This window comes from Podarcis vaucheri, assembly GCF_965113315.1.
Source record: "Podarcis vaucheri genome assembly, chromosome: 6".
Classification (NCBI taxonomy): Eukaryota; Metazoa; Chordata; class Lepidosauria; order Squamata; family Lacertidae; genus Podarcis; species Podarcis vaucheri.
In genome coordinates, this window is record NC_138764.1 from 41266568 (window position 1) to 41289795 (window position 23228).

General features: G+C 43.3%; 1 protein-coding gene and 1 long non-coding RNA gene across 4 annotated transcripts in view; one reads left to right on the plus strand and one right to left on the minus strand.

Moving 5' to 3' along the window:
- Window positions 1-23228, plus strand: part of ERICH3 (glutamate rich 3) — a gene marked incomplete at its 5' end in the record, with an annotated part of 66463 nt that overhangs the window by 19034 nt on the left and 24201 nt on the right. Inside the window, 9 exons of one of the 3 annotated variants that reach the window (XM_082227210.1) lie at window positions 1020-1248; window positions 3093-3164; window positions 3643-3765; window positions 5108-5263; window positions 7169-7354; window positions 10099-10279; window positions 13074-13260; window positions 16309-16598; window positions 21168-21407. In XM_082227210.1, the coding sequence (XP_082083336.1) occupies window positions 1108-1248; window positions 3093-3164; window positions 3643-3765; window positions 5108-5263; window positions 7169-7354; window positions 10099-10279; window positions 13074-13260; window positions 16309-16598; window positions 21168-21407 (1576 nt within the window). Of the gene's footprint in view, window positions 1-1019; window positions 1249-1705; window positions 1847-3092; window positions 3165-3642; window positions 3766-5107; window positions 5264-7168; window positions 7355-10098; window positions 10280-13073; window positions 13261-16308; window positions 16599-21167; window positions 21408-23228 lie in introns of those variants that run through there. The other 2 variants (XM_082227209.1, XM_082227208.1) reach the window with 2 other exon arrangements.
- Window positions 82-1511, minus strand: LOC309534858. Its single transcript, XR_014220895.1, has 2 exons — window positions 1422-1511; window positions 82-336 (listed from the first exon to the last, which is right to left on the minus strand). It is a non-coding gene; the product is annotated as an uncharacterized lncRNA (long non-coding RNA).

Sequence of the window (23228 nt, forward strand, 5' to 3'; positions counted from 1 at the left end):
CCATTTCTCATGACAGTAGAGCGATTAAGGAACATTTGAGAGTTATTATGGTTTAGTAATGATTAAATGTATGCAAGAACACAAGGTATAGCCACCCCTTTACTCATTCTCACTCTGAACAAGCTGTGAAGAGTCTGTGAAATTCTGTTAAGAAGCAACCTGATTTTTTCTGACTCTCTAAACCATGCCTTCAAGATTTGCTATCAGTATATAAAGTCCTTAACCGATTGGGACCAGTTTGATTGAAGGATCATCTCATCCTACATGTGCCTATTTGACTGCTTCAGTTTGTGGAACATACACTGTTGCAAGTGCCACATAATGCTTGTACTGCATCTGTTTGGAGTAAACCATTTAGAGTCACAACCTTTGAACTCCCTGCCTACTGACATTAGGCAGGCATCCTTGCTATGTTGTTTTAGATTCCTGCTTAAAACTTGCTTTGTTTCAACAAGCCGACCTAGGTACATAATTTAGTCTTTGTCTTTAAATGTTGCTGATAACATCTGGGTATTATAATTCATATTGTTTTATTTTTATACAAAACACAAGTATAATACCAACAAGAATACTACCACCAATGATAATCGCATCCCAGTGCAGAGTCAAGCTTTTACTTGGGTATTTACTGGCAAATTGTTTTTATGTGTGCCCCGTAGATTTGCTTGTTTGCTTTTGTTTAATTGGTTTAAACATTTTTTTTCTGCATTAAATGCACATGCAAGCAAGCTAAGCAGTGTGTTAGTGACTGTGAGGATAGAATCAGAGGACTAGATCTATTTATCTGGAGTAAATTCCAATAAAATGCCTGCATGAGCAGGTAAATTTTTCCTCCACTAATTTGCAAGTGGCCTGAGAAATATTAAATCATAGCAAAAACACGTTCTCTAATAATTTCATATTGGCAGGGAAGAGGAAGTTAGGGGAGGGAGGAAAGATACACGAATAGCCTGCAATTGGTCAGAACCAGTAAAGTGGCGTGAGCATCTCAGAATGCAAGAGTTCCCTTCAGCCGCTGGGTTCCACGCAGTCATCTCCTGAGAGCAAGGCAGCAGGAGGTCATGTTCCATCTGTGTACTCAAGAACCTATTACAGCCCATCAGATACATGCTCACATCTACCAATACGAACACCCAAGGTCAAGGACAGCCAGCAATAACAAACAGGGGCATGGATGTAAGGAGCGAGCCAGGGCAGGGAGGAGCAGACGCTATCTCATTCACACAGAAGGTGGAAATGTGGCTGCAGGTAGGCCCCATTCTGCCTTGGTTCCACTCATGGATTGTTCCTGCCTTCTGTTTTCCCTTTGTGATGCTGATGCCCTTCCATGGTTGATCCTGTGCAATGTTAAGGTGCACGAATCACTATGTATCTATATATCTATGATGCAGGAGCCCAACCCATAATGCAGGTTATTCTACCTGGACTTCAGGTCTTTTGAGTCCTCCTAAGATGCCAGCTTTCATGCTATGCTTCCTTTTGGCACGGCTGCTTTCTCTTGTGTAGAGCGTAAAGCAGCAGTTGAGACCAACTGCCTTGGAATCATGGAATTCTAAGGGAGGCCCCGCCATCACAGACAAACATGGAGATAATTTAGCAGTCGCCTATCGCCTTCCCTCCCCCCCCTGGTCAGCCAAATAACACCAGCAGAAACACCTTGCTCACCCAAGGACCTTTGAAGGGACCTTATGGATCATCCAACACAATGGTTTTGAACAGTTTGCCGGTGGAATTCACAAAGAGAGTTTTGCTGTGGACTTGCATTACCTTCTCTCCAACTCCCCTGCTTGTCAAGACTGGAATCCCCATCAGTGGAAGCGGGATAAGAAAGGAATCGTTTTACTTGGTTTGGAGTACATTAGAAATTTCGCTGTTCCCTTCTCCCTGTTCACTTTTCTGTGAGAGACCAAGCGTAGGAAAAGGCTCTGTGTGGCCTGGGATAGTTACGGGCAAGGCCTAGGACTGGAAGGGAAATATCAGTGGTCTGTAAACAAGGGGTGTGAAACGCAAAGGTTGGAACAGAGGTCTGATGAGAGTTGTAGTTTAACAACACTGGGGGTGGGGACTACATTAGCTGCCCCATTATGTGTAACAAGACCCCAAAGGACAGAAAAGTGCCATGGGCCTGGCCTGAGGAGTGGGAAAAGAAGCTAAGCAAAGCGAAAAGTGACAGTAGCAGAGGCATGATGTGCCTTGCGGTTTTTGTAAGATTTACCTAGGTGTAGCCCTGTTGGCCACAACGGGGCTTAACTTCTGAATAGTCATGCTCAGTGGTTGTTACTTAAAATCATGTCAAAAATGGCTTCTGAAGAGCACAGGGTCTTTGATTCAGATCAGAACATCTACAGAGTTGTAGGGGTGTGTGTGTTAATAATTTGTTCCCAGTTTGGTTGGTCCTCCTATGCCTGTTTTTACAATTGGGGGTTGGGAGATTCTATTGGCTTAAATAAGAGTTCTAATTCCAATGCATAGGGCAGGTGCAGAGCCCCTGATCTGCGTGAAGACTGAAGTGATGCAGACACTTCAAGTCCCCTCCCCCTCCCAACAGGGTCCCGGTGCAAATCAGGGTCTCACACTTGTAATTCCATGCATGGCAGGAGGTTTAGGGCAAAATAAAATGGTCACTCCTCTTCTTCTATGCCAACCATTGCCACCTCTGAAAACATTTATATCAAGGTGGCCCCAAACAGTGCAGCTAATAGGAAAGGTGGCAGTTTTAGCCCAGCGATATCTGAAGTGTCAAATGACATGTGGTTTAAAACTACATTAAAAGTACTTATTTATTGTAGATGTCGAGCAGAGCGCTGATTATGTCACAGTGAGGCTGAATGCGTATGATCAAACCAGAATGTTGAAATGACGTACTGGTTGCTCTGTGGAGCTTGTAACATGCGCCTGGTAATGTGCTTTAAGCAAGTCACACACAGGAACCCCATTCCTGCACACACATACATTCCCCCCATGTTTTGTGAATATGGGTGGAAAACACGTCACAGAGCAGTGGTGAAGATTAGCCTCAAACTTTATTTCTTCCAGTGTATGTGAATAAGATATTTCCCTTTTCTTTTCTTTTTTTAAAAACACCTAACTAGCGTCATCATCAGGGTGAGATAAAAAGAAAATTTGAAACTTCTGCCAGAAAAGACCGTATTCAGAGAGTTAAGGTAAATATTTTTCACTTCCATCTTACAGGAAACCTCAAAAACGTGTTTTGTGAATGCTGTGCATCTCTTTGTCTGTGCTAGGAATAGGATCACTGGTGTGAGAGATAAGAATTCTGTGAAGAAACTTTGTCAGATTCTGTAAGCAGTTACTTCTATGTATATAGCCATGGCATTGATATTTATTTCATCTCTCTAATTCTCTCTCTCTGTTCTTAATGCATAACTGGCTGTGTTCTCTCACAGCTTATTAGACATGATTTGCTTTTGACTAGCAACAATCACATTTGTACGAAAATAAAAACCCATTTACTAATACCTCAAGACTCATTTGCTAGTCTTGGCTCTCTTATGAGGTCTCAAAATACTGGTTTAGTAATTGAGAAACTGCTTTTCACAGATTTCTCCAAACAGCAGGGCAAACAGGAAGCATCTTCCGTTTCTTAACTATACCACTTTCTCAGGCATCTAAATTTTCTAGGCGGAACGATCAAGAAGGGCAGCGGAAGATGGACCTCGCCTGCTTTCTCCACACCCACCCACTGGGCCAAGAAATCGCTTGGGGCGCCGCAGATTTGGCAACAGGGGGCAGTTAAGTCAACTGGTGAGTTGAAGAGGGCTCATAGGCCATGTTTTGTTTGTTACAACCCTGTCCTACATTTAACTTTCAGCTATGCCATCACAGGCCACAGCCTTGATCCAACTGGAATCAAAGTATTAAGACTCCTGAATTTGCGACATTGGGGTTTATTTATTTTTACCAGTAACATTTTTTCCTTTGCTTTTGTCTAAAAAACAACACTTAACTCTAGGCCTGATGACCTACTTCAACCCCCCAATTCTCTTTATCTGACCGTTGGGATTCTTCCCATACCACATTGCCTCCCCATCTTCACAGACCAAGTCCATTACTGGCCTGCTTTGCTGCCTCCCTGAGTATTTTTGGCTGGTTGAAATATGTCATTAAATACTGTTACAGCGGAACCTCAGTTTAAGAACAGCCCTGTTTAAGAACGATTCAGTTTACGAACTCCGCAAAACCGGAAGTAGTGTCCCGGTTTGCGAACCTACATCCACACCTTCATTTTATTTGTTTAAAATGCAAGATTTACACAAAACAGCAGTTTTAAAAAGTGTGTCCCTCAGAGACCAGCAATAATATGGAGTCAATTGCAAGAAAGGTTTCCACTGCCTTTCTTCCCTTTTTCCTTTCTTGCCTCCTATGTCTGCGAGGGCAAATGTTCTTTTTCTTATCAAATACAGTTGTTTTGTGCAAGAGCAGTTCTGCACAAAATAGCTACTTTAAAAATAGAAACACTGCACACCTACCTTGAGCAACAACTACTGGAAAAGGGCAGGCTGCATTCTTTCCTTTGGGCTCATGGAAACCGCATGGAAGTAGGCAGTGGGGGTGTATTATCTGCACCCAGAAAATGTCACGACACATGTAAAAAAGAAGAAGAAGCCCACCCACACAACACACTTCACTGTGTCCACAGTCTGTTAACATGCATTTTTATTTTGGATTTTCTTTCCTTGCTGGATTATCTGTGGATTGGGGAAATCAAAATTTAACACACGGAAAGTACAGCCAACCAACTTGGATGAGGAGGATGTTGTGCGGATGCTGCAAATATAAAACAATAGGGAGTCAAGCATCTTCAGATACTCATTAAACTCCAGAGTGGATTACTCTTCAATCTCTTATAAAAACATTGTTCTTTATTTTGTCTACATGACTTCCCAATAGAATATATGTCTGAATACCATAATTATTACTGACAGAACAGTGAGCAAAGCATCTGGTCTGATCCTGTGACCATTTATGCAGTATGGGATATGATAGTAGTAGCTGTGCTGGACCTCAGCCTATGTACTTTGAAACAAAAGCACCAGTGAGCTGCTCCTAAGCGTCTCCCACTTTCTCATTTATTTAATTTGCCCAGGCTACCTATCCTCGACCAAGCACCGCGCCAGGGAGCATACAGCAACCAGTCCGACTGCAGCCACTTCTCAGCTGTGTCACAGATGAACCTGCACCAAAGGCTGTTTCTAGACCAAAGCACCTCATCTATGAGAAAGAACATCAATATGCCAGCGGGGTCAGACTTTGCTCTTTTATGCAAGTGCTGCTGTAGAAAGAATGATTATAATTTCACTCATTGTATTCATACTTAACTGATGGCCCAGCACAAGGTTAGCTAACAATGCCCTCCAGAGATTATTGGATTCCAGCTCCCATCTGCCCCAGATATCATAGCTAAGGATGATGGGAGCTGTAGTCCAACAGCAAGTTCTTTGAGGGTTAAGATGTTAACTCTTATGCTGGCTAATGTTCTAGGAGAAATTTCTGCTTCTTTTACTCTTTGGAAATCGAAGTGAAATTATTAGTCTGTGCCGGTACATGCAGTTTTAAAGCTCCCTTTCTCCCCTTTTCAGTTGAGCTGATAGAGGCGAATAATTAGGTATGTGGGGTGAGAATTTGAAGCACAGGTTGCAAGCAGAATCAAGGCAGACCTGGCTGAGCAGGTGCTCTTCTTTGATTCTACCTGTACCCCAAACTCTCTCTACCTGTTCTTCTCTTCCCTAACACACAAAAAAACTCAACTGCTAGGACAGCCTTCCTCAAACTCGGCCTTCCAGATGTTTTGAGACTACAATTCCCATCCCTGACCACTGGTCCTGCTAGCTAGGGATCATGGGAGTTGTAGGCCAAAAACATCTGGAGGGATAAGTTTGAGGAAGCCTGTGCTAGGATGTCAGTTATCCAGTTCCATGTGCCAGGAAGTGGGTAACTCAAATTCTGCCCCCCCCAGTTGGTTTTGTAACTTCTCTTAGTACCAACTTAAGCAAAATTAAATTGTTCTTTTCTGATATCTATCATTCCATTTTTTGTGTTATTTTGCATCATTCATTCTGCATTTGCTGATCATTGGGAGGGGCATGGACCTTTGAGATAGTTGGGTCTCGAGCTGTTTTTTGCACTAAAATCCCTGACCACTGGTTCCCTGCTAGCTAGGGATGATGGGAGTTGTAGTCCAAAAACAGCTGGAGACCTAAGTTTAGGAAGCCCTGGGTTAGACCAAAGGTCCATATAGGTCAGCATCATTCTATCACCAACAGTGAACAGCCAGATTCTTCCCGGAAACACAGCTATTGGTACTGTCACTGCCTCTGAACATGGAGGTTTAATGTAGCTGTCATGGCTAACAGCTATTGATCCACAAGTGTGTCTGATCCTCTTTTTTAAAAACATCTAAGCCAGTAGCCCTCGCCACATCTTTTGGCAGTGAACTCTATTCATCACTTACACGTTGTGCGGAGAAGTACTTTCTGAATCTACTGCCAATCACTTTCATTGATTGTGTACTTTCTTTGTAATTGCCTCAGTTAGTGAGCTGCCATGATCTGGCATGTGATTATTCAGATTCATGACTGGAATGCAGATACATGGCCAACGGGATGCTCTCCAGCACACCCACAGTCACTGGGGATGTTCTGGCAAGTGCAAACCTCACACACGAGGCAGCAAATGTTCTGGGTGCCTGTGCCCCTTGTCCCCTGGAGGAAACTCTGTCAACTCTGAATGGGAGAGATGTGGTGTACCTTGGCATGTGCCCACTCCATGTTTACAAGCACCGGTTTGCCCTTCTCACAGTACTTTCCTTCCACACAGAGTTCACTGTGGCAAACCCTGAGGTACAGAACATGCACATGATATGGGCAAACCTCCCATAAATATTAACTCATAAAAGCAGAGGACAAAGGGAAATCCAAACCCTAGGGGAGCAGTAAAAGGGGTGGGATGGATTGAGAATCTGTATCGCAGACCAGAAATGAACAAGTGGGTCTGTATTCCCCCCCCTGCAAAAAAAATGCTTTTGTTTTTTAAAAATCCATTGAGCCTAAAGTACTGAGAAATTCTAAGCAAAAAAGTTTATCGAACACTGCTCTTAATGCATAATTTTAAATTAGGCTTGGGTGCTAACTGCTGTTAAATATTTCAGGGAGAGAAAGGGGTGCTAAAATCTCTGGATTATTCAGCTGGAATATCCCCATACCGACTTCCTATTGTTAACAATTTTATGGTACCTGTTCCACCACCTCCCAAAAGTGAGAAGAAAAGTGGGGCACTGAGAGGCCGCCGTTTTCGCCCAACAACCGCACCCAATGGCTTGGAGCAGATGATGAAGGTAATATGATTTTGCCATAATTTTTGGCTTTCATGTTTCCTCGATATCACATTTCCTCCTAAAACCTTTGAGGATGTAGACTGATACGCCTGCAAATTGAAACTCTATCTGTTTGCACAATGTAACCCATCTGTTTTCTGTAGTGGCTCCTCACCTTTGGATTGCACTAAGAAAAAAATGGATCTCTGTTTGTGAATGGAAGATTAAGATAGAAGGTTGATAGAATACACACACACACACACACACACACACACACACATACATATAGTGTATCTGTTTCTTTTTGTTTGTTTTTCCTCTCTTTTCTTTCCCTTTTTATTATTTTGCACTTTTTAGGTATTATCTTTGTCTGGTTTCTATAGTATTATATGTTGAAAACCTTCAATAAGATTGATTGTTTTTTAAAGTGACCTCTTGGATCAGGCCAAAGTCCCATCTGGTTCAGTGTTCTCATTCCTGTCCAATACCTATGGGATGCCCACAAGGAGGGCATGAAGGCAATAGGCCCTAAACGGCCTTGGTCCAGTATACCTGAAGGAGCGTCTCCACCCACATGGTTCTGCCCGGACACTGAGGTCCAGCGCTGAGGGCCTTCTGGCGGTTCCCTCGCTGCGAGGAGCCAAGTTACAGGGAACCAGGCAGAGGGCCTTCTCGGTAGTGGCACCCACCCTGTGGAACACCGTCCCTTCAGATGTCAAAGAGAAAAATAACTACCAAACTTTTAGAAGACATCTAAAGGCAGCCCTGTTTAGGGAAGCTTTTAATGTTTAATAGGTTATTGTATTTTAGTGTTTTGTTGGAAGCCGCCCAGAGTGGCTGGGGAAACCCAGCCAGATGGGTGGGGTATAAATAATAAATTATTATTATTATAATTATAGCACTCTCCTGTAGTTCTGCAAACACGCTGCCTCTGATCCTAGAAGTCCTATATGGCCTTTGTGACTAGTAGCCCCTGATAGACTTATCCTCTATGAATTTGTCTAATAAAGCTACCTAAAGTGTGGCAGTGAATTCTATTGGTCACATCATTTACCTTCACTAGATTATTATGAAAGAGGAAGGAACACTTTTCTGTATCCACTTTCTGCATTCTTCTGTCATATTACCCCTTGCCTGCGTTTCCCCTAAAGTAAAAAGCCCCCCCCACTAATCTTTTTCGTAGGTGGGTTGCTTCAGACTCCTCAGAATTCCAGTTGTTTTTTACTGCACTTCTGATGCAGTTTCTTTCCAGTGCTTCAGTATTCTTCTTGCTGTGTGGTGACCAGAGCAGTACACTGTATTCCAAGTGTGGTTTCACCATAGATTTCTCCAATGCCATTGCGATATTGCCAGTTTTATTTCTGAGCTTTTTCATAATGATCCTATTATTTTATGCTGGAAGTGAGTTGTTGTTGTTGTTGTTGTTGTTGTTGTTACCCCACCCATCTGGCTGGGTTGCCCCAGCCACACTGGGCGGCTTCCAACATCAGACATTAAAAACTTCCCAATGCAGGGCTGCCTTCAGATGTCTTTTAAAAGTTGCATAGTTCTTTATCTCCTTGACATCTGATGGGAGGGCGTTCCACAGGGAGGGCACCACTGCTGAGAAAAAGCCCTCTGCCTGGTTCCCTGTAACGTGGCTTCTCGTAGCGAGGGAACTGCCAGAAGGCCCTCGGTGCTGGACCTCAGTGTCCAGGCTGAACGATGGGGGTGGAGATGCTCCTTCAGGTATATGGGGCTGAGGCTGTTTCAGAGCTTTAAAGCTCAACACCAACACTTGGAAATGGACTGGGAGCCAGTGTAGATCTTTTAGGACCAGTGTTGTATGGTCCTTGGCAGCTGCTCCTGGTACCCAATCTAGCTGCCACATTCTGGATTAGTTGTAGTTCCCAGGTCACCTTCAAAGGTAGCCCCACATAGAGTGCATTGCAGTAGTCCAAACAGGAGATAACCAGAGCATGCACCACTCTGGCGAGACAGTGCACGGGCAGGTAGGGTCTCAGCCAGCATACCAGATGGAACTGGTAGACATTTGCCCTAGACACAGAATTCCAGCATAGAATTCACCTTTTCCATTACTGCCGCATAAGATGTTCTCTACCTCTGAAGTACCACATGTCTCCATCATGTGATGCTCTGTGCAGCCCCAAACAGTTTAAGGTAACCCTGACCGTTAGGTCCAGTTGCGGACGACTCTGGGGTTGCACATTCATCTCATTCTATAAGCCAAGGGAGCCAGCGTTTGTCTGCAGACAGCTTCCGGGTTATGTGGCCAGCATGACTAAGCTGCTTCTGGTGAACCAGAGCAGCACACGGAAACACCGTTTACCTTCGTGCCGGAGCGGTACCTATTTAGCAACTTGCACTTGACGTGCTTTCGAACTGTTAGGTTGGCAGGAGCTGGGACCGAACAACAGGAGCTCACCCTGTCGTGGGGATTCGAACTGCTGACCTTCTGATTGGCAAGCCCTAGGCTCTGTGGTTTAGACCACAGCGCCACCCACATCAGCTTAGGTTAGTCCATTAGACTCTTTCCATGTGGTGCATATGGAATATGTGTCAAGGCAGTGGGAAGGCCGTAAGTGATTGCTTTGGATTCTAGCAGAGGGATTGTGCATGCCAAGTTGCCAGTTGCTCATTGCCTTGCCACATGCTCAGAGTGTGATTGCTGAACACTGACAGCAAAAAAATGGATCTTGGCAGGGCAAATATCAGCCATGGAAAACTGCAGGTATCTCAGTGGACTTTTGTGCTCTTTGATGTAGGAGACAGTGAAGTTCTACAGGCCTCAAAGACAGAGCAATGCGTATGTTACCATGATCTATTTGGGAAAAACAGTGCACCTGTCCTATGACCTTTTAGACAACCGAGAGGAAATCAAAATATATCAACAGCACTGTGGAGGTGAAAACCTGTGTGTGTTCAGAGCCAAAGTACTGGAGGGAGGTAAGCATGAGAAAGCCCAAGAGTTCATTTCAGTTCTGGAAAACTCTTTATTTTATGTGGATAAACTGTGGAAGTGGAAGCGAAATTATTTCCACGAAGCTGTGTGTCATTATGCGTGTCCAGGGACGTATATACCAGCTGCCTCAAACTAAGTCTAGATTTACTGTTTCATGATTGAAAACGAGGCTGCAATTACTTTTGCAAATTATGGAAGAAGGGGATGTACAGCGGTGATTTAGCAAAATACAGCGGGTTAGATTAATTTTTGGATGGAGATGTATGGTTAATAAAATGCTTGCAGGGGTAAAATGAATACCAAATTATCTGCTTACAAGAAGCTACAATATATCAGGGTGAGCTGTTTATGACTCCAGGAGGGAAATGAATACATGCTTGAGCTTTGATTTTGAATGTGAATCAATGGTGACAATGTTGATCTGAGGGAAGGCTTGCACGCTGGGTAGAATTAATCTCATGGCACGATAGAGGGCGATTGCTGTGGAAGGATGCAGTCTCTATTTTACTTATTTATTTGAATTAAATAATAAATTAAGTAAATATAATTTACATTATTTAATTTGCAGTAGTCCTAGGCAATGAATAGAATGTAGAAGTAAATATAGCCCATTCCCAGAGGTCTTGGACGGGACACACCACAGGTGGCGAACCCTTTTCGGCATGCGAGCCAGCGTGGTGTAGTGGTTAGAGTGTCAGACTAGGACATGGGAGACCAAGGTTCAAATCCCCACTCAGTCATGAAGCTTGCTGGGTGACCTTGGGTCACTCACTGCCTCTCTTGCCTCTTTCTTACCTTGCAGGGTTGTTGTGAAGATAAAATAGGGAATAGGAGAACTACATAGGCCACCTTGAGCTCTGTGGGTGGGCGAGATACAAATAAAAGGAATGAATGAATGAATTCCCTTCTGGGCAACCTTCGGAAGGTCAAATATAAGTGGTGGGTGGGGCCAGATATAAAGTCACATGGAGCAATGAGTGTGAATGCTACCTTTGTACATAGAACCATAGAATTGTAGAGTTGGGAGGGTCCCAGGGGTCATCTAGTCCAACCCCTTTCAATGCAGGGGTCTCAGCTAAAGCATCAATGACAAATGGCCATCCCACCTCTGCTCCAATACTAGTACAGTAGACTAGTATCTGCACACATTCTGTAGCTTCCATCAAGACAAAAAAGAGCCAGGAAAAAAAGCACCACAGGTGTGAAGCAGGACCAGTGAGGCCTGTGACCTAAGGAGAGCATGCATGAAAAGGAAAACAAAAAACCCTAAAGGGTAAAGGGGAATCCCTCAAAAACAGCTTCATCAAGACTGAGCGTGTTAACATAGCTATAGAGTGCTTCTGGCAGTGGGTGATTGGGAGGATGGAAAATGGGTAACAGGAATGGAATGGAGAGGCTGGAATCCTGAACAGCAGAATGTTGCACTGCAACATTTTGTTGCAGCTCCAACCCATGGCAGTGTTGCAAGCAAGTTCCTTCTAGTTTTTTGAAGTTGCAACTTCTTTCATTCTCACAACAAAACAAATGAGGCAAGTTACTTGTTTAGTATTAATTTATCTGACAAGAAGATAGTTGCCTCTGGTGAATCCAAGATTCTCTCCACTGGGCAACATTAGATGCCTTACGTTTATAGTTTGATTAGAGCTTTGGCTTCCTCTTCCTAAACTTAGTTATTTCTTTTGTTAAATTTCTCTCCTGCCACTTTTAGTACGCAGTGCTCCCAGGATGATGTATAATAAAATTCATGCGCATACACATCACAATCCATCACTAAAATAACAAAATGAACAAGAGATGAAACATTATAATGAGAATCAGGAAAGAAAATAAACATCTTTTACATAGTGGGGGAAGAAAACAAAAGTACTTCCTTGGCATTGAAACGATAACAACATAAGCCCAGGTGAATCTCCTCAAGGAGAGGTTTCCAAAGCATGGTGCCATAAACTAAGAATCTCTCACCAGTCACCGCCCACTTTACATCACCAGGTGGTCTCACCCAAGGGAGAGTCTCAGATCATAGTGATAATTCAATATACAGCAAACACAGCCTCAACAGGTACCTGAGCCCCAGGCTCTATAGGCTTACTCTCACAAATGTTTTACAATAATTCTTGCAGCAGTATTTATCAAGCCTGGGTATCTAGCTGTTTTTGGACAACTATTCCCATGATTCCTGACCACTCGTCTTGCTATCTAGGGATGATGGTAGTCCAACAGCTTCTGGGGACCCAAGGTTGAGAAAGGCTGTCTCATAGTAATGTGGTGAACCAGTGGCTGACAATAGGTTGCCAGGGAGTCCAGCAGCCTCTGGAGGGTCACAGGTTTCACTTCTCTGAACTGCTATTTGCTCTGCAGGCCTTTTGTGGCAGAACATCTTGGTCAATACAGTAGATGATTGGGCTTCTTACTTGTCACGTTTTAAATCCAGCTGAAGCAAGCAGAAAAAGCCAGATGAGGCATTCTTGGACAGTGCCATTTCTATCTACAGGGTTAGGATTGAATGTAGAAAAAATACTCCAATGCCAGAAAGCTCACCTGAGAAGGTTTGAGCCCAGCTTTCTCTAAGGCACACCTTTACACACACACACACACACACACACACACACACACACACACTCCCCTTGATGCAGGAAATCTTTCATATGTGCCACCTCCTCCCAGTGATAAGGTACCACATGCTTTCCCTGTACACTTGAATCGGCTCTTAACTCACCTTAAATGCTGTGGAAAAGGCTCAAAACAGTCTTGTGTTGCTGCTGCTGTTTTCAATTGCAGAAACTTTTCAGTTTGTCTCCAAGCGGCATTACGGCTTCCCCTTCAGTCTCACTTTTTACCTCAATGGAATGCAAGTGGACCGCTTAAGTACCTGCTGTGAATATAAACATCGGAAGGGGACTCGGCTGGGAGGCAAACATGGATACTTTGGTCTTGTCAACGTGGAACGATCAGCTCCTTGCTACAGGTATGGATAATGGGTTGGTTGTCTGTTGGGACCTAGAGACTGTAGCAAATAAAATGGGCATGAAGGAAACTCGGCTCTTGAATTTGCTGCCAGGCTCTTCTTTTAGGGCCCTGCACCTGTTCAGCTATAGGTTCAGGAACTGGCTGCCATCTTGGATCCTGCTAATTCCAAGCTCCAAAAGAGAAGCCTCATACAGCCCCCAAACCCCACCATTAGCACCATTTTAATACTTGCAGTTAAATTGTGGCAAAAGCTTTCATGATCCTGAGTGCACATCATTCAATGGATGTGGTGGCATGGTGCGTCTGACAAAGTTGGCGCTGACCCAAGGAAGCCTCTGCCACAATATGCTGGTTAGTATTTATGGGTTATGCCACTCTCGGTTGGTTTTGCTGAAACAGGCAGCCCTGGATAGTCATCTATAGCCATAAAAAAGAGACCAGCTATTCTACTGTTTCTTGAACTCGAGTATGTGGCAGCGTGCGGCATCAAATGCATAACGGAGACTGAGGAGGCACAGGAGGTGCATATGCACATATGAGTTGAAGGAGAGTAGAGAATAAACCTTTTAAACAAGGGTGCACTTTCAGATTCTGGGAATTCAGAAAACAAAAACAAAACGAAAAACCTTAAGAACGAGACACCAATAAAGCATTGACGCGAGTATGAAGGCACTGCTTGGCTTCATTTGATCGCTTGATTTGTTTGAAACTGTTTCACCGGCTGACACCACTTTTGCATGGCTTTCCTCTCATTTTGTGACTTTGCTTGGTAGGGGTTGATTTGAGGGGCGCTTTCAAGGTAACAGTCCTGCTTTGTAGCAGTAGACTGAACAAGATAGTCTTCTAATCCTGTTCAACTCTGCGTCCCAGTAATGTATTCATTAAGTACTTGCAGGTATTGCTGTATCTTTTCCTAAATATTCAAGGTCTGTTTAGGAAATAACGATACTAAGACGGTTAAGATAAAAATAATGCTCAAAAATTACATTATAGATCACAGCCATCTTTTAAAGGATGGAGTCTCCAATGTACTTCCTGGTTTATTCTGATGTTGCAATTAAATTAATATGGGCACACCAGGACCCTCATTTTTGTCTTTCGCTGAAATCAATGGCAACACAGCAATTTCTCCTTGGAAGCATTCCTTTCTACAACATTTCTTTTGATTTGCAAAGTAGTACCAGGCAAGAGAATGCATGCAAATTTTCTAGTCTCATCTTTCCCTGTTATAGGATATTTTATAAATAACAACGAAAAGCAGAAGAAAAAGAAAGAAATGGGAACCCCCATAGAGCCAAATTACTTTTCAGATAAGCATATTCCACTATCCAGAAACACTTTCCCCCTCTTCAGAGTAAGATTTGCATAATGTATGTAAATGTTATGCTATCACTGGTGTGATAAGGCTGTTCGGAGGAGTGGAAAGCATGCAAATTAGAGGTGGTTGTATTTTTCAGTAAATGTCCAAACTAGCTACATGCGTGTGTTTCTGTGCCAATTTGCTCCAAAAAACTTGGGAAAATAGCAAAATGCTTCAAACAATATCTTTTATAAGGGAAGAATGTTTACTTCTGACATATCAACATGTAAGTCTTAAGTATGCAATCCTAGTATAGACACATACCTGGGAATAAGCCCCACTGAATTCAGCGGGGCTTTTTTCTTAGTAGATATGCATAGGATTGCATTTTTAACCATTTTAATTATTATTGCTATGAACCTCATTTGCTATTTTGTTGCCTATGCACCTAGTTTGAAAATACCGTTTTAGAGCTTTTAGCAGTCTACTTAGGTTTTTATCGTCTACAATATCTTCTACAACCTTGATGACTTCACTGCTTACCTCAGATTCCAGATCATTTATGAAGAGAGTAAACAGCACTAGTCCTTCCCTCCCCCAATTGCATTGTGAGAAATGCATTGTGAGAAATGTCTCCTCCCTCCCCAATTCTTTTGATGATGTGTCCCTAAGTCATAAGCCATAATATGGTTTGTCTTCCTGTCTTGTGATTGCAAAGTCCCCGCAGGGGCTCCTGATAGAGCAAAAGAAAAAGATTATATATGGAGAGGATAGTGCAGGAGAACAAATCACACCCAAACAATCATAGTTTGTAGGAATACTGACTCTCTACAAGTCTTTGAAAACATAATTTTGAACCATATATATTCAAGTATAAACCGACCTAAATATAAGCTGAAGCACTGAATTTTACCACAAAAAACCTGGGGAAACGTATTGAGTATAAGCTGGTTCACCACACCAGAGGCTGGTGGCGGCAGCGGCAGAGGAAGAACAAGCAGCCCGAAAGGGCTGCTTTTGGGCTGCTTGTTCTTCCTCTGCTGCCGCCACCGACAGCGGCAAAGGTGAAGGAGCAGGAAGGAGCAGCCTGAAAGGACCCTGACTCGAGTATAAGCCGAAAAAGTCGGCTTATACTAGAGTATATACGGTAAGTGGTGCACTGTGGAGCAAACCAGACAAATAATTCTCCTTTTTATAGAAATCTTTACAAAGTATGATTCGCTGTGGGATGAAAAACATGTGTTTGCATCCTTTCTCATCCCCTGCCAACAGAATTGTGGCTACTCCTCTTAAAAGAGTCTCTTCTTCTTTTCCCAGATCGATATGCCTGCTTCGTATTTCTCCAATTTGCAATGGTCATTGCCGGAAAAAATGTGCTTCTAGGCAACCTGTTAAACATGCTATTTTTTCCCCATCCATAACAAGCTAATTTTGATGGCATTGCCATTTTGCAGCCATTCCTTATGAACCCACAGATAGTCCTACTCAGAGTAGACCCACTGAAATTAATGGGTCTAAGTTGGGCATGTCTATTAATTTCAGTAGATGTGTCTCCTTTGAGCTTGATTAATATTGGATATAACCCACTTCTTTGCATTTTTTAAATATAAGCACAGGAACCTAAGATGCAGCTGTAAATCTGATGTTGTTTCTTCAAGGCTCTTAAGCCACAGGAAAGCCCCATGGTTTGTGTCCTTTCCATTATCCATGGTCTGCTTTCATAATCTCCCACTCTGCCTTTGCCAGGTGTATTATTGCAATGGGTCTGGACAAAAAGCCTTCACCTCCCAAGAAAAAGATCGCTGTTGCTGATGAAGAAAAGAAAGAAGATTCTGCGAAGGAAGAATATAGCAGTAAGCTACCAGGGAGTAGCAGCAGTGGAGAGGAAAGCAAATATTTAAGGTTTACTCCAGCTCCCAAACAACAGAAAGAATTTGTGGGAGATGCTCAAGAAATGCAAGTGGAGGCAAGAAAAAGAGCAATAGAAAGAGCCCTTGGTGATTATGAAAAGACCCCAAGAATTGCAGCAATTGATGGTACAGTATGAATGGGGAGAAATTGTTGCACAGTATATGTCCTGTGGGCAGAAAGTTCTAGCATTAGTCTCTGGCATCTTCAGTTAAGGAATCTCAGGTGGTAGATGACAGAGGAGACTGCTCTCTGCCTGAGGCCCTGGAGAGCATTTGCCAATTATAATTAAGCAAACATGGGCTAGATCATTGGTTTTCAACTGGTGTGTCAGGACTCAATACTGGGTCACTGATTTATGGTAAGGTAAAAGGTAATAATAATAATAATAATAAATTTTTATTTATATCCCACCCTCCCCAGCCGAAGCTGGGCTCAGGGCGGCTAACAACAATAAAATAATACAAAATTCTAAAATGTAAAGGACCCTCTGGACGGTTAATTCCAGTCGAATTTGGCTATGGGGTGTGGCACTCATCTCTGCTTTTCAGACCAAGGGAGCTGGCGTTTATCCGTAGACAGCTTTTCCAGGTCATGTGGCCAGCATGACTAAACTACTTCTGGCGCATGGAAACGCTGTTTACCTTCTGCAGTGGTACCTATTTATCTACTCATGCTGGTATGCTTTCGAACTGCTAGGTTGGCAGGAGCTGGGACAAGGTGATGGGAACTCACCCCATCGCACGAATTTGAACTGCCAACCTTACAATCGGCAAGCCCAAAAGGCTCACTGGTTTAGACCACAGCACCACCTGAACCCCATGGTCTATTGTGGGTCACAACAGCAGTGCTACCACAATACAAATATATGGGGGGGGAATTAAGAAGTGCCCCCAATTAATAATTGTGTTGAAGGTGTGCCCTGGGTCTGGAAAGGTTGAGGACTACAGGGCTAGAAGGACCAGTGGTCTAACCCCATATAAAATAGCTCCTTTAGTTCCTATGAAAATTGCCCCCTAGTTATCCTGTGTTCATAAACATAATCGCACAAACACTCAAAATCACACCCATAGAGACGTCAACACGATAGGATGCATGACCAGACACAGGAGTTACTATTATTGATACAGTGCCATTAGTGACCATTTAACCCCTTTTTGTTTAGCTATAACCATTTTGCAGAGCTGTTTGTTTATTTAAAATAGTTCTAAGTCAGGCTTCCTCAGCCTCGGCCCTCCAGATGTTTTTGGCCTACAACTCCCATGATCCCTAGCTAGCAGGACAATGGTCGGGGGGATGGGAATTGTAGTCCTAAAACATCTGGAGGGCCAAGGTTGAGGAAGCCTGTTCTAACTTTTTCAAACATAGTGGCTTACAATGCTGCTTAAAAATAATTAAGAATATCACCAATTTATCCTTCATTCTTTATAAAGCACAAAAAACAACAAAGCCAAAGTAAGTAAATAAACTCCAAATACACTTTGAAACGATGCCTAAAATACTGCTAAAGAGGCATGATGACATTTCCTGGTACAGTGGTGTTAAGTTGTGGGTTGACATAGCAGACGACACAGCGATTTCTCCAAAGCAGCTCTTTATTTTGTAAGCTGGAACAGAACTAACAGCAAACAGCTCAGCTGGCCTGCTTTTATAGGAGGCCGGCTGTCAACATTGTAGCAACAACAACCCAGGGTTTCCTGCCTAAAATAACTGACGTGGACCTGAGTGAAAACTACATACACAATACTCCTGGTGGCCAGGGTGAGAACTTCAATACATAACAAGTGGTATCTTGGTTTTCAAATGTCTCAGAAGTCGAACGTTTCAGTTTTCGAACGCCAAAAACCTGGAACTAAATGCTTCCGTTTTTGGAAGTGCCTTGGAAGCTGAATGGCTTCCACTGAATGTTTCTCAATTTAGTCAATTAAATTGGCAGACTGCCCTTTGTGCCTCGGTTTTCGAAAGTTTCAGAAATCGAACAGTCTTCTGGAATGGATTATGTTTGAAAACCGAGGCACCACTGTACACACGACATGGCAAAGCTTGTAATCTGTAAACTGTGGGTGAGAAATGTTGGTTCTCCAGATGCTGTTGAACTGCAACTCCTATGAGCCCCAACTAGCATGGCTAGTGGTCAAGGATGAACGGAGCTATAGTGTGACAACATTTGGATGGCCACAGGCTTTCTCCCCTTGCCATGAAGCAGATGTAACTAGGTACATTGTGTTTTGACCTCTTTGTGAGCAAAAGTGGCTGACGGTTTCTGCTCCAAGGAGAATGCAGCAAGTAGTAAGGGATGACTTCAGTTCTGCACACATACACACACATTTATCATCTCTAAATGAAAAATTTGGAATTAATTCATTATTTTCAGATTTAGAGTTCAGTTAACGGATTCACCTCAAATGCATGCATTTAGTCCTATTAGCAGGAGTCGGGTAGAGTCCTCTACTTCTGCAATTAGGACTAAAGTCATGCATTTGAGCAGAGCTGGGCTGTCCTGGCAGGTCCTAGCAAACTGTTAGCAAAGTTGCCCCTCTGTACAGGAATTGAAGCCCCACCACTGACTTTTGTTTGTTTCCACATGTGAGTCCTTTGCATGCTCTATCTATTTTCCCGCCATAAATATATTCTCACTTCCGACTCTTGAAACTTCCTTTGTGAGTTTATTGCAAGTTTCTCATTAGTTCCCAGCTGTGCAGTTTTGTTTCATCTCCCCACTTCCCCCTTCAGGAGGTAGATACCTTTCAGACAATTACCTGTGAAGGAGACTCTGGCTGTCCCAGATGCAGCTGGTACCCTCAATCGATGCAATTAAATTTACTTACTCCTTAAGCCCCACTCTACAGGTTATTGTTTATTTGCCTAATTGGTTCCGCATGAGATGCTCCCCCCTATATTTCTTGTTCTTCCTGGCATTCTGTCATTTGAACATAGAGGAAAGTTGATGGGGAAAGGAAAGAGGTGAAAAAATGTGGTCCCCAGGGAATATATCTGGTTAACATGACAGCTTCTTTTACGTGATAGCAGTTTGTTGCTTCTCTGCAAGGTGGTAGTGAAACAAGGGATGCTGCCAAAATACTTTATTTGTGAAAGGTCCACATGCATCTCAGTGTATCAGCATACAATTAATCCATTCACTGATGATGATCTCCAATGCTGAGGTGGACCTCTTCCTTGGCATAGGGGAGTACCCTCAGCTATGGGTAGGAACTAGAGCACTACAGGTAAATTGCATTACCTGTGCATTATTTGTCAAACTAGAACAATGGTTTGCATTTATTACAGCATGAATGCCAGACTGGATTGAGGTATCGTGGGTTGGGTGCAGGGAAAAGAACTGGATCTGAAGCTGCTCTTCCACTCATAGGAAGAATCTTTCCATTCACAAAAGGACACCTTTGGATCCAACACCAAAAAGGGGGCAGGGAATCAATTACAGAGATAAAAAAACACAAAGATACAAAAGACACAAAATGTTGTCTTAGGTGTGCCGCAGCAACAGTAGCTGTACCAAGCAGTTACACAATATTAATTGATGGAGATTTTCTCCAAAATGCATTGAGAACCAGAGTTACCTTTTCAGCTGCCATTTTTGCCTTTGGATTCAATCCTTTCCTTCCGTGATGCCATGTAGTCACACTTAACAGTATGCAGCATTTTCCTTGTAAAAAAAAGCCCCCAATTATGTTAAGAATTCTTCTTGCCAGCCCAGACTTCCAACTCAGCTGACCTCTGATTGCTACTTCATTTGTTTAACATCATCACTCCTTGCAATTATCCTAGCACGATCCCTACACCAGTGAAGAGATGGGTGGGTGTTACATGGTTTGGTCAGATCAGGGATGGAGTCTTTTGCGATAAGCAAGTGAGGGTTCTACTGCATCCATGATGTCTCTGTTTACATCTGAGCACCTATCAGATATTTTGGGATGGAATTACATGTATTCTTCGCAAACACACATTTCCCAAAAACATATTTCAGGACTGTTTGCCAGTGTAATTATTTGCTTCAATGTGATTATGTCTGAATGAGACCCACAAAGAGAAATAATAGAATGCATTTGATTTTGTGGGGTTGATGTCAGGCCATTAGAAAAACTGCAAGGTAGCAAACAAGTTTTCCACAAAATATATAGTTAGGCAGGTTTACTGTGGGCAGTCCTGGCTTTCTTAAAGGCATATATTTACGAAGTATGTGTCTCCAAGTATATGCGTTTGTGTGTTTCAAAGTTTTTGCTTGTATACTTAAAAACCACAACGTGAGAGGTGGTGCATAGTGAACAGAAAACAAGATTTCTGTTGGTTCCCACCCACCTTGCAAAGTCTGTGAGGATTTGGAATGTATAACAACTACAAGTCCTAATCATCCTCTCCTCCACTGAAATAATTCCAGTGTACTTAGTGTGGAGATTATACCACAATTTGCCCTGCCTCTCTTGCATATGGAATAGCAAGAAAAAGATTTTAACATTACTGTATCATTGTACAGTTTAAATCCATGATTCAGCATGTTAACTTTATTGTTTGTGTGTGTGTGTGTGTGTGTGTGTGTGTGTATGTATATATGGGCAGAAAAGGGTCAAATGCAAAGGAGAACAAAGACTAATGGGCTTAACCTATTTGGGGTTAATGAGATATTCAAGTAGTTTGTGGTCCATTTTCTATCTCACGGTATGCTTGTCCTTATATTTCAGCATACGATGAAGATTTTGAAGCAGATGAAGAGAAATCAGATGGGAAAGTTAATGAAGAAGGACAGGCTGATGATCAAATGAAAAGAATGTCAAAGTCACCCTCAGATGATGAAAAAGATAATTTAGACCATGAAAAGGAGAATAAAAAGTCATCACTGAAAGCTTCGCGGGCCTCTGACAGTGAACGAGATGAAAGTGATGGATACACCGGGAGTGACTTGGAGGAGGAGAGAAAACAAGGTTAGTTGTTTTCCTTAGAGTGGCATAGAATGAATGGCCTGATGCATGTTTAACTTGTTACATATGCGCTGTAATGAGTTATCTATTTTGTGGTTCACATTTAAGTACCCATTTGAATTACGATTGCTAAATTGATACAGAATGGGCCAGTCAGCACAAAATAAGCAAAGTCTCCCAAGCTGCTTCTTTAAACCTCTTTTATCTCTCAGGTACTATATGAAAATGGCCAGATAGGCGGCAGCTAGAAGAGGAAATTTGGGTCTCTCTTCTCCAGTGTGTGTGAAGACAGAAATTAAGCTCTCTCTTTCAGACCACTTCCTTTGTTCCTCTGGAAAGGTTTCAGTCTCACTCCAGAACCCATTAACTTGGACAGGAATTTATGATGCTCGTTGAGGAGCGCAGTGTTATAATTTCTATTTAGAGTGTGCCCATTCTCACCTTGAATTGTGGATGTCCAATGTTGTGTAGAGTGGTATAGACCTCTGGCCTTCTCAAGCTCCCAAATATAGCTGGGGGAGGGGGAGAGGGGAGGAGCACACAGGGCTGGCCCAAGACATGTTGGCACCTGAGGTGGACCCCAGGATGACTCCTCCCCCTCCCTGCCAGGGGTGAAGGAGACCAGGGACAATGCAGTGGAGTAAGATTAACATTGGGTTCTGTTGCCCTGGGTGGACCCTGGACCCTGCCTCCTGAAGTGGTCTCCTCACCTTGCCTCATGGGTGGGCTGCCCCTGGGAGTACAGGTTTCCTTTTTTTACCTTGCCTTCCCCTCTCATCCTTACGACCTCCCACTTACACAGGGGCCGTAGTTGAGTGGTGGAACATCTCCTTCAGTGCAAAAACTCCCAGATTCAACTTGATAATGGGAATGTCCCCTGTATGAAACTCTGGAGAGCCACTGTGTAGGCAGTATTGCACTAGATGGACCCATGGTCTGGCTCAGTATAACAGACCCTTCCAAGTGTCCCTATTTTCCAGGGACATCCCTGATTTAGAGAAGCTTTTCCAGTTTCTGATTTGATCCCAGAATGTCCCACTTTTCCCTAGGGCATCCCTATTTTCATTGGAGAAATGTTGGAGGGTATGGAGTCATCCGACCCCGGAACCGTTTGAAGACAATCCTGTATAGGGAAGTTATTTTCAATGTTTAATGTTTTATTGGGACACGGGTGGCGCTGTGGGTTAAACCACAGAGCCTAAGACTTGCTGATCAGAAGGTCAGCGGTTCGAATCCCCGCGACGGGGTGAGCTCCCGTTGCTCGGTCCCTGCTCCTGCCAACCTAGCAGTTCGAAAGCACATCAAAGTGCAAGTAGATAAATAGGTACCGCTCTGGCGGGAAGGTAAACGGCGTTTCCGTGCATTGCTCTGGTTTGCCAGAAGCGGCTTAGTCATGCTGGCCACATGACCCGGAAGCTGTCTGCGGACAAACACTGGCTCCCTTGGCTCATAGAGCGAGATAAGTGCCGCAACCCCAGAGTCGGTCACGACTGGACCTAATGGTCAGGGGTACCTTTACCTTTACCTAATGTTTTATAGGGTAAATGTTTACCTTTACCCAATGTTTTTATATATGTTGGAAGCCACCTAGAGTGGCTGGGGCAACCCAGTAAGATGTATGGGTATAAATAGGAAGGTTATCAATATGGAATGGGACGTCCCTATTTTCATTGGAGAAATCGAGGGTATGGTATAAGGCAGATTCATATCAGGAGCAGGCCTCATGTGTAGTGTGCTCCCACCACTGATGGGATATCATATCACCCTGTCCTGCAGTGTAGAACCCTGCACAAACTTCCCCCTGCAAGATCCTTTTCAAACATT